This window comes from Xyrauchen texanus, chromosome 38 (assembly GCF_025860055.1).
Source record: "Xyrauchen texanus isolate HMW12.3.18 chromosome 38, RBS_HiC_50CHRs, whole genome shotgun sequence".
Lineage (NCBI taxonomy): Eukaryota > Metazoa > Chordata > Actinopteri > Cypriniformes > Catostomidae > Xyrauchen > Xyrauchen texanus.
In genome coordinates this window covers 17,351,048-17,363,484 of record NC_068313.1, presented here as the reverse complement: position 1 = coordinate 17,363,484, position 12,437 = coordinate 17,351,048, and the positions used below count along the sequence as shown (strand labels likewise).

Here is a 12,437-nt window from a genome sequence, read left to right as displayed (position 1 = left end):
CATGATGACTATGGCAACGTTGCGGTCACAGCTTTCTTTCCTCAGAGGGAAAGCCACCTCAGTGGCTCCCCTCCATGGTCCTTCTACCTATGAGTTTGAGGCAGCTTCGGGCGGCTGTCCCCCTCCACCTTGAAGGTGTATGTGGCCGGTATAGCGGTGCACCATGATGCAGTTGCTGGTAAGTATCTCGGGAAGCATTACGGTGTCTGGTGTGTGCTTTACCCATCTATTTGTATTGTACGCAGAGCTTTAGAAGCTCTGAACAGGTCTGTCTGCTTGGAGGACAGTGTAAAGGGAGCACTGTCTCCAAACAGAGGATTGCCCACTGGGTCATTGATGCCATCGCTTTGGCATATCATACCCAGGGCTCCGAGCACGCTCTAACAGGAGTGTGGCGACCTCCTGGGACCTGACCAATGGCACCTCTTTAGCAGACATCTGCAGAGCAGCGGTCTGGGCAACAGGGGGACAGTACGACGCTCGTAAGATCATTGGGGAGGTTTCATGATGGCTGCTCTGGCTATGAGGAACGCAACAGTTTGCTCGTCTCGCACCATCAGTCCACATAACACAGTTCAGATTGTTGTGGCATTTTGTATAGGGACCCCTAGTGTTACTAAATCGACACAACGCTGAGTGAGTGACAGATAGGGAACATCATGTTTACTTTCGTAACCTCCATTCCCTGATGGAGGGAACGAGACGTTGTGTCCCTCCTGCCACAAAACTGAACTACCCGCTGAAATGGCTGGGACCTTGGAAGCCAGCTCCTTTTATACCTGTATGTCTGGGGGAGTGGCATGCAAATTCCACTCACCAATTCCCATTGGCCTTAAAGATCAGAGGTATTTGGGGATCCCATGGGTGACCCCTAGTTTCACTACATCGACACAATGTCTCGTTCCCTCCATCAGGGAACGGAGGTTATGAAAGTAACCAAGACGCTACATTTTATATACCATCAATACGTTGTTATTGTACGTTTCCATATCTATCCAAATGTACAAAATGTACATGAACACTTTACTTATAAATACCTACACATCAAGAACCACGACTCAATGTGTTAGAGAACTGAACATTTTGGTAATCACTAAATATAATTTTAGAATCTCTTTATAATGTGATAATATCCAGTAAGCAGTAAAATTCACAAGAGTATTACTGTGACGTGTACAACAGCCTATTGTCCCGGTACTGATGATGAATGGTCAGGACAATAATGAATTCATACGAAGCAGCATAGAGGTCAGAATTTTCATTTAGGGTTACTGCCCGTCATGTTAGTCCTCATCTTAAGACCATTTCTAAACTCAAGGGCATTGAGCTAATTGCAGCACAGAGCATGACGTTTATTTTGACCTAATGAAGTGGGTAATAATTACAGCTCTTCACTGACCTAAAGCTCAGCTTCCTTCCCTGCTGTCAGCGAGTAATAAAACACAGCTACAAAAAAGACATAATTTACTGTACACCAAAGACACTTTGTGAGGATACGTTTATTTCAGCCAATCACAATGAACCTTGGTAAAATGTCAATTGAGTATCAAAATGTTACACTGCAGTTTAAAAGTGAATTTTTTCGAATATGTTTTCCATATGCAGAGACAACTACAGGCAATTCGTAGGTTGATTCCACTGACCTGACCAGCCCAATATAGTTGGCTCAAACAATGGCATGAGATTGGGGTGGGACTATATGTTAGTTTGGCCAACAGCAGAAGGGGGAAGTGGGTGGTTTGTAAATTATTATTATATAAATAAAATATTTTTATATTTTAATGTATTTTTGTTTCATTTTATATTTGCCAATTTATTATACCGTTTATATTTTATATTGCTTTATTATGTTTTTAGTCATGGAAACATAATAGTGCATTTTTTTTTTTGCTGTTGAGCAAATGAGTGTGTTAAAAATAATTTTTGCTACAGTCTTCATTTAATTTAAATATTTTTAACATGCTATAGATAACATATGTGAAAAGGGTCCATTCTGTTGCTGGTGGCACATAAATTACACATGTTGCTTCATGCAACATATGTTTACACCCAAGTTTATTTTTAACACATACTGTACAGGTTACCTTAGAGATTGTTAATAATTCAGGTTTACTTGGAGGCCAGTCATTATTACCTTAATGTAAGTTGTCTTACAGTATGCTGGCTATGGTATTTGATACATTAACACATGGAAATCTATCGCCTCAGGCCATAGTCTTGATGCTTTCTCTACAGTTAATGAAGCTGTGATATTTGTAATCCATAAACTGTTGACACATTAAACTTAGATTGTGTTTAAATACCAACATATCATCTGCCGTGTTTGCCTCCGTTTCCCCAGGTAGTCTATGTGAATGTTATTCAACAGTCCCTCCCTGCTGTCTAATGGAGAATAGCTGTTTCTAAGCACATTAACCAGCCTGCACATTCACTCCTTTCTGCCAGCCCGCACTGCCTTAACCAGTGAGAACTAATACGTGGGCAGCACTTGCTGAGTGGGAGGTAAACAGTTGGAGTTCTTTCATAGCTACTTATTTAAGCTCTGCAGAAAAAACACAGACAAAAAAAAATCCTCTTATTGAGTATGTTGCGCCATTCTTGTCAATTCACTGAATGCACCTTCTAAAGGCTTAATTAGAAATCATTATGAATTCAGAATCCAAAAACACATTGTGTTCTGCGCTGATCAGAGAAATGAGTAATCACAGCTGATTATCAGCAAAATCTTCTTTGGTTCAGAGTCAGACCTTGCAGTGGTTGGTCCCCTTTCATCCATTTAATGGTGGAGGCTGGCTTGCTGCCCATGGCAGTGCAGGTTATCTCCGTCTCATTCCCCTCACTCACAATTTCCTCGCGGGACTCTAAGATTGGGTTGCCTGGTGGAACTGACAGAAGATCAACAAAAGGATTAGAAATGATGCGGAGGCTCTTCTGCGTTGGATCAATGTTTTTTAAAAAAAAATTTTATCTGTCTTCTCGTTAAAGGACAATCTGTTATTTTACAAAGATCTGTTGATGACTATCAATAAGTTATATCAGTAATAAAGTGTACAAAGTGGAAGGATGTGTTGTCCTGGTGGAAAAGGTGTCATTTTAGAGCTAATCTTGTTTTGTTTTTGTTTTTTTATCTGTAAATACCCAGCAGCATACAGATTACCTAATAAGAGGAATCTAAAAGATTATATTACTAATTACAATTTCTTCAGTGTAACTTGATTACATTTCAGAAGTAATCTGCCCAACACTGACAGCCAAATTTGTCAAGCTCCTAGCAATCAACAAATTAATTTGCGCCCAAATAATGTAGTTTAATTGGACACACAACCTTTGACATAACTTTACTTAATTTGCTATCACAACTATGCACAATTATACTGTATGGTTGGTTGTATTTACTCTAAGCATTTCACATCACTTTTTCCCTTCCCTGCTGTCCGTGACATTATTAGAACAGACCTACAACAAATCTTTGGACCAGACCCACTCAACCAGTTGTCAAGGCATTTAACTGTTTTTTTTTTTTTTTTTTAACTTAATTTCATGCAGAGAGCTGATAGCATGTTACCTCACATGGTGCTGATGGTACTAAAATGTCTCTATGACAGCTATTGTTGGAGGGCCTCTTTTCTAATATCTCACACTTTCATGTGGTTAAGAGTCCATGCTGTGATGGAACGCATATCCTCATAAAACTCATGCTACTTTAGAGAGCACTCAGTTCAAATTCAGCTCCCCGGGATGCCCAAATACACCCCATAATAAAGCTCTAATGTCAGTGTCATTCATTGCAAGAGCCTCGCAACTGCACAAAGCTAACTCTAGAATCGCTCGATGTAGCCTTTTCAACATCTAAGAGGAATGCAGTCAATATGTCTGCCAAAAGCGATCTACTTATATCAATAGCACAACATCTGTTCCTTTTTGTTTGCCTTGTGTTATTGGAAACGGTATGAGATTAATTGGTTGATATTGTGTCATGGTGAGATTCAATTAGACAAGTTCAATTGAGTGAAAGAATCAATGAGGTAAATCAATAATCAGGATTCTAGTATTCGAAAGGAAGATGTCATACCCAGGACTGCAATGTCTGCATAGGCTTCTTGAGGGGGGTCCGTGTAGAGCTGGCAAACATACCGTCCCTCGTCCGAGAGCGACACGTTGGACAATGACACCAGCAGTTCATTGTCTGAGAAGTTAACCAGCTGAAACCGGCTGTCCTTCAAGGCTAGGGAAACATAAGCATGAAAAGCTAGGCATACAGCTGTGACTAAGCAATGAGACTTCCAACTGATGATCGCTACAGGAAGTAGTCAATTCAGTCAACATATCTTAGTTTTTCTATTTATTTTAGTAGGACGAAATCCTTTTGAAAGTGAGCGTCACCAAAATTAGACCACTCTGCATCCATCTTTGGAACACACCTGGGCAACTATTTTCAGTGGATACAAGCAGCATGAAACTACAGCTCCAATCTACTTGAACATATTTCAAAGCAGAAGTAAAATCTGACAACAATGGTATCAGAAATTGTGTTTCTTAAGCTCAGATAATGCAAAAAAAATTCTATTTTTCTGGCTGGAAGTCGGCGATCTAACTTAGCAACTCACAAGTTTAAGACCTTTGATGGTGTATTTTAAGAGCCCCCTTTTAATCCCAACCCTAAACCTGAGGAGCATTTGGAAGTCTTTTTCTTAAGAATAATGATGAGGCCAGATTGTTGAAAAAAAAAAAAGACAGTGGGCGTGGAATAAAAGGACTGAATTTCTTAGTGCAGTGACTGAATTGTAATTGATGTTGGGTGTTTCTGCACTATGCATTAAACAGCTCTTAAGACATAAAAGGATAGTTCACCCCAAAATGAAAACTCAGTCATTATACAGCTGCTTTTTGTTCCATACCCCTAGAGCTATGTTTTTTCTTGGGGACAAAAAAGGAGATTTCATGCAGTAGGTTTGCCTCAATGACCATTCATGTTCATTTAATTGTTTTTTTCCATACAATGAAACAAATGAAAGGTGACTGAGGCCAAATCTAGAACAAACGAGTAAATTATGAAGGAATTTACATTTTTGGGTGAACTATCCCTTTAAGGTTATGCTGGATGGCTGTAATTCATCTATATTAGTACAGTACAGTACATCTCTTCTAGAAATGCTGCAAAAGAGATGTAAATCAATGAAACGCAAACCCGCACATGAACGCGGCTCATTAGAGTGCATTCTAAATTCTAAAGCATCAGAGTACGTTTGAGGCTGTCAGTGAGTGAATGTGATTGTTCTTTGGCCCAGCTGGCTAGATATGCTCTTCAGATATCCTAGCCTGTCAATCCAAATTGACACACAGACTGGAAAATTAAAGGAGAAGGCTTGCAGCAAATTACATGTAGCATGTTAGATGAAACAAATAAAACTTGGATTGTCATGTAAAACAGCAGAGTGCTATTTCATTGTGCATTGAAGACATGCAATGGGTAGACTGGCTTGGCTTTGGATTTTCTAAAATGGTATGGCCTGATGTTGTTTTGCATTTTTAAATAAAAAGTATTTACAGTAGACAGTAGTCTTGCATAGCCAGACTTTGGACTTGTGGCATAAAGTCTGGTCTATATTGTTGGTTTTACTGGCCAGAAACTGGCCACTTAGGCAGGAAGAGACTACCTGATGCACAAGAAAAGTGACCATCCATGGTTTTTGTTTTTACATGCCATTTAGGGGCATTTTATTATCTGAAATATATATATATATATATATATATATATATATATATATATATATATATATATATTTATATATATATTATAACACAATTATAAAGAGCTGTTATTCAAAAAAGTATTCAAATAATGATTTCGGCAATCTCTGCAAATGCTTATGCTGAAAAATGTTTATGCTTGGTCGAATTTCTCTTATCCTGAAGTAATTAGTACTGAACATTTTACATATATAATTCAGAGAAATCTAGTAAACTTGATACTAAGTGCCTAAAACTGAACACAGAGTATCATTTTATGCAACCTGGTCTCATAGAATGAACGTTACTCTAAACTTAATGCAAACTGACTTACGTGCCACTTTCCACTTTTTTTCCTGGTGAAATGAAGACTAGAGGTGTTTTATTCATTGTCACAAAAATCATGAGTAAAATTGCTGATTATGACTTTATAAACATATTTTTCACTCTATTACTAACCCCACTATGTTATGATATCAAAAATGTTTTACTGTAATGCATGATTTGAAAACTAAATATTGTAACACTTGTATTACAGACCCACCTACATATACACACTTATTTCTGAGTCTTTACCTTGATTGTTAGCTCACCTGATGGAGCTGTGAACTTTAGACTCAGTGACCAAGGTTTGTGTCCAGGCAAAGTAGCACAAAGGGAAAGTGGCATAGAAGTGACACGAAATGACCGCTTCATTAAAAAAAATATTCAAATTTTTTTATTTGAATTTTAAAACACTATCAGTTAGGTTTTGGTTAAGGGTAAGGATGTCTTTTTGGACACAGTTGGTTAGGTTTACGGTTAAGTTTTAGGTTTCAACCTCATTTTGCTCAGTTTTGGTGCCCCCCACTGGACATTTCACTTGGAAACTGCCACCAAACATTTAATGAAGCACGTAATTTCAGTTTTGCAAAAACGTTGCAATACTCATGTAAATTTCATGACACCAGGCTGATTTTATGCCACTAACCTTCTAATCCAGTGATTAGTTCTTCCTAAGAAGTGCTCATTGTATCAACTGGTTACCTTGTTTACAGGACTTTGTTTCTAAGGAAATTGCTTAAAAAAGCTGTGTACTCTTATTCCCAGAAGATGCATAAAGACAGCCAATCAGATTTGAACAAGCAATTCAGCCAGCAATTGCCATTTTTGTGTGCAATATCCTGTACAGGCAAAAATTATCAAACTTGAAATCAACATGTTGCCTCCGAAAGTTCATGTACCCTTAAAATCAAACCCAATCAGTCGAATTACAGAAAAGTGCCATCCCTTATCAGACATTTTTGCATTGTTGAACACATTTCAGTCTAGCACTACCTTTGAGACATTGGCTTTGGTCATGTGCAAACCAGAAAGTAATTTTCCATAAACATTTCCAAAAATGACATTTTTAGGGGGGCCTGGGTAGCTCAGCTAGTATTGACACTGACTACCACACCTAAAGTCGCAAGTTTGAATCATGGGTGTGCTGATTGACTCCAGCCAGGTCTTATTAGCAACCAAATTGGCCCGGTTGCTAGGGAGGGTAGAGTCACATGGGGTAACTGAATAGCATGTCACTGAAACAATCTTGCCATTAGTTTTTCTTGCCATTATTAGAAATTTCAATGTACACGTTTAATTCGCAAAAAAAAAGTTACAAAAAAATCTCATTTGTAGTGAATGTCATTAAGACTTGAGAAAATTGAAATAATTCCTCAAGCATCACATTAAAAGTCACTGTTTAATTTTAAGTTGCTCTTTAAAGGCTTTATAGAGCAGCTCTACCGTAAGTGACAGGAAATGAGAATAGCAGTTTAAATGTAAAGTGATAAAACCATAGCTATTGCTCCAGAGCGGAGGCAATAAGACGCTGCTGAATGATATTGAAACATAATGAACTGCACAAGCAATATATCATCGGACGGTATCCTCAGGTGCATGCTATATATGCTAAGACACAGAAACAGTGCCAGCCATCTGTGCCGAAAGGATAAAACTATGAATTGCTCAAGTGGCCATACTTTCCACAAACAGAGCTGGCAGCCCAGTAAACATTAGACAGAATAATACATTACAGCATTAAAGAGATTGAAGGCTGAGCATCCCTCCAGTAACATCCACAGAAAATAATGTCAGAGCTTGCGACTATAGCGCTCTCTCTGACCGACTCTTTGTCTTTCTCCCTTAAAGGGATAGTTCACCCAAAAATGATATAGTTGTTTACTCACCCTCATGTCATATCAAACCCGTATGCTGTAATTTTCCTTGGAAAACAAAATGAGCTATTTGGAAGAGTCTTCACTCTTAAAATCTCTAAAAAGTACAAAAACACTTGTCTATATGACTTGAGTGTTATATTGTCTCCTGGAGTCATACGAAACCTGTGTGGAATAGGCAGAATTTTAAAGAAATGGACTGATCCGGTTCTCAAGTTCAACTCACTGTAGGGAAAAACGAATGACTTGTGTGACCTGCATGAAGGTGCATAAAAACATTCTTCATGTTCTATGCAAAAACTAAAATTTGTACAGGTTTGGAATGACTAAATTCACATTTTTGGGTGAACCATTCCTTTAAAACCCATGTCCTGTCTTGTTCTTTCTTTCTCTCTGTCCTAGTTAGCATTGGGAAACTCTTGTCAGGTGTAATTGGCACTAAAATATTCCCACTAGGAGAATTAAGTACAACCAAGACATTAATTAAATTAGATAAAAGTCATGATAAAATTGTAAATTTACCTTTTAAAAAATATTGGACAAAAGGTCAAACAGAACCAAACTTGAACTGAAATGCAGCATAAAGGACATATGGTCATGCATTAATAATAGCATGCATGAATGAGAATGCATTAAACAGCTTTTATCCCAATACCAACAAAAGGACACAATACATAAACAGATGTGAGTGATGCTACAGATATTTAATTTGTTGTTCAGTGCTTGTATCAGAATATTTCTTTAGAGTTTATAAACAAATATTGTCTGTCAAAAAGAACAAGACAGGTAGGGAAATATACAAATACGTCAAACATGCTCAAATATTTAATCCAGCCACAGGATACGGGCTCCCCTAGAGAGATTGGCCAACAATTGCACATTTGAAATAAATGTCATGAAATACCTCTTAAATCCATTGCTGTAGATCTGTTATCTTGCGGGCCTGTTATCATATATGTCTGCTTATCTGAAATGATTCAAGGACTGATCTGTAGGAAAATGGAGAATGCTCCATAGAAGGGAACAAGGAGGTGATTGGGGAGATTCCCTCACATTAGCTAAACTGGGCTCGGATCAGAGGTCAGACCGTCACTTAACAGCTCATCAAGGCTCTTATTTAGCAGTGAAGATGAGATTATACACTTTGCATGCCGAGCGCCATTGAGGTTCTAAACAATCTTTAGGCTGGACCACTCAGAGGACTCTGATCAGCCTGACACAATTACCCTCTGTCACTCAATTATTGAAAAGGACCTTGTCAACAATGCAATGCCCTGCTGCTCTTTTAAATGATAAGAGACAGGCTTTGGACATGCCAAGGAACAAAATGATGCATTTACCGTAGCTGGACTATTTTGTAGTGTAAAATCTAAATGTTATCTGAAAAACAATGGAAGCAGTGTGTGAATGTTCCGAGAAACAACGCCTTGTATCCAATTCCACAGGAAGAGGTCACAAAATGTATTTGATATGAGACAGGGGTGTCGCCAGACTTGTTTTAATTTAAGCTATGGTCCAAAAATGTTTTACTGATAAGTTGCTGTCTGAGGAGCGAGATTACCATTTAGAGAAATAACAACCATCATGTTAAATTAGGTTTGATAATCTCCACAATTTTAAGACCCCTTTAAATTGCTTGATGAGCAGTTTTCTGCCAGGTGTTGATGTTTTTCTTCTAATGAAAGAGGAAGTTTGGATGGGACGTACATGTCAGGGCCCTTTTTTTTATTTTAAATAGCCAATATGCTTTAGTCACATCACAACCATGAACCATGATTTGCTACCGCTGTTGGGGGAGGGACAAATTTGATTGGTCAATATCTGTGTAGTGCTGGATGAGTCATCAATATTTTTTGGTCAATTTTTCAGAAGAGAAAGACTGAAAATGTTGGTAATTTTGTCCAAATATCGGACTGCACTAGCATACATATGACCTCAAAGCAAACACTCAGACTAAAAACCACATGAAACTCTAAATACTTTTTGGGGTTTTTACAATTATTTAAAATGTGAAGGATGATTGTTTAATTTAGTTACGTTTACTTTTCAGTCCATTTGCTGGGTCAATGAAAAGGTAAATGTTTTAAAACGATGTTACGGTCACAGTTATGCAGACATAAAAAGGCTTAGTGAAATCAAATGTAGCTTGTATTCACATTAATGGTACAAAATACTGCTCTGCAAAGGCAAAATGCAGTAAATACACATTTTGTCAAACTGTAGCTATGACTGAAATTGTGTCTCTTAGACTATGATCTGTCCTGTGACAAATGGGTATGTTTAAAATATGTTCAGATTCTGCTAAAATTTGGTGTGAATATCCACACCAAAAAACAAAAAAACTTTTACAATTTTTTTCTCAGTTTCAGTGTTGTCATAGTTACTGCATTTTGCCTTTGTATTGCCTTTGTATTTGTAAATGCTACTCCAAAAGTCACCACAACTGAATGCTTTGATGCAGTTTATGCAAAACTTTTCTCCCAGGGGACACTGCCATCAGATCCCCCAAGAAAACACCTATTTTTTCATAATGGGTAGCCTGTGCCACAGTACTGATGACAGGCTCCTGGCATGAGAGAAAAGTCAGTAATGCTTACGTCTAACGTCTCTGAAGTAGATAGTCTGTCTGTTAGGGTTGAGCAGCTGGATGACGGAGTCGTCATTGTTTTTCACCCGACAGCTGATGATGGCCGTCTCGCCCTCAACCACCGAGACATTATTTGTCACCAGGTTCTGACCCTGTGCTGTAACCCAGAGAAAACAGATAAAAAGCCATACCTTAGGAAGTTTATTACATTTGGCATGACTTATCACAATCTGGATTGTAATTACTATGCATCCACAGAACACATTTTTTTTCTCATTTGGCTGTTGCCGTGCTATTCAGTGAGAGAGGCAATCATGACACTTTTCTTTAACCACACAAACCAAAAATACTATTACAATTCAGATCCTGTTTCATTCGTTTATTGTATCATGAAATTGTAAAAGTTAAAGGGTGAAGCTGAATAGAGGACTTCCATTATAATGTGAATCCCTATGAGAAATTATCTGAATACTGATGTTTTTGCATAACATGGGCATACATTTTGAGGAACAAAAGAAACTGAGAGTGACACACAAATGTTTCAAGCACCAACAATGCAAAAAAAGAAGTCAGCATGTACATGCAATGTTAAAGTTGCTGGATTCATGCTTTGGATGTAGCAATTTTACAACATTTTGGGGGAATTGCACATTTATTGCACACACTGTCTGCATTGTTTTAATGCCTGATTCACAAAACAAACTACGCAAATCAGATAATGCCAAAGCTCCCCACAAAACCTGTGCTGAATGTAATTTTTACCATTGTGTTGTGTTCATTTTGTGCTAACACATTTGGTCTAGCCATGTGTTATCGTTGGAAAGGACTAAATATGTAGAATGCAATGAGAGTATTAGTGTTTGAAATTCCCTCTGACACACATAAATATAATAAGCAGGAGTGGCTTTTTGTCACATTTTTCCTTATTATATCCTGAAATATACATATTACATTACAGTTGATAATGACATATCGTAACTTACATCAGACTATCCAGATTCAAATGAGCCCAAACACAACATAATATGATAAGAAGATTTTGAAATATTCCTCAAAGAGTGTCCATGAAAAGAAGATGAACAAAAGGGCACACAATGTGTGTGTGTGTGTGTGTGTGTGTGTGTGTGTGTGTGAGCGTGTATTTATCACTTTGTGGGGACCAAATGTCCCCATAAAGATAGTAAAACCCGAAATTTTTGACCTTGTGGGGACATTTTGTCGGTCCCCATGAGGAAAACAGCTTATAAATCATACTAAATTATGTTTTTTGAAAATGTAAAAATGCAGAAAGTTTTCTGTGAGGGTTAGGTTTAGGGGTAGGGTTAGGTTTAGGGGATAGAATATAAAGTTTGTACAGTATAAAAACCATTATGTCTATGGAAAGTCCCCATAAAACATGGAAACACAACATGTGTGTGTATGTGTGTGTGTGTGTGTGTGTGTGTGTGTGTGTGTGTGTGTGTGAGAGCGTGTATTTATCACTTTGTGGGGACCAAATGTCCCCATAAGGATAGTAAAACCCGAGATTTTTGACCTTGTGGGGACATTTTGTCAGTCCCCATGAGGAAAACAGCTTATAAATCATACTAAATTATGTTTTTTGAAAAGGTAAAAATGCAGAATGTTTTCTGTGAGGGTTAGGTTTAGGGGTAGGGTTAGGTTTAGGGGATAGAATATAAAGTTTGTACAGTATAAAAACCATTATGTCTATGGAAAGTCCCCATAAAACATGGAAACACAACATTTGTGTTTGTGTGTGTGTGTGTTGTGTGTGTGAACATATCCGAGGACTTTGTGTGCAAACACACATCCACATATGTGCTCATCTAAATGATTGGGATGCTCCTGAACACTTAATATTTCTGTATTTAGTAGTCTAATCCATTCATTTCCAATGGCCAATCATTTTTGACGAGAACACA

General features: G+C 37.8%; 1 protein-coding gene across 3 annotated transcripts in view; it reads right to left on the bottom strand.

The window, feature by feature from the left end:
• LOC127632205 (cell adhesion molecule 1-like) overlaps window positions 1–12,437 on the bottom strand; it is a 266,001-nt gene that overhangs the window by 67,539 nt on the left and 186,025 nt on the right. For all 3 annotated transcript variants that reach the window (XM_052110807.1, XM_052110806.1, XM_052110808.1), the window contains 3 exons: window positions 10,526–10,672; window positions 4,073–4,225; window positions 2,748–2,885 (listed from right to left, as the gene is read on the bottom strand). In XM_052110807.1, coding sequence (XP_051966767.1) covers window positions 2,748–2,885; window positions 4,073–4,225; window positions 10,526–10,672 — 438 coding nt within the window. The remainder of the gene's footprint in view (window positions 1–2,747; window positions 2,886–4,072; window positions 4,226–10,525; window positions 10,673–12,437) is intronic.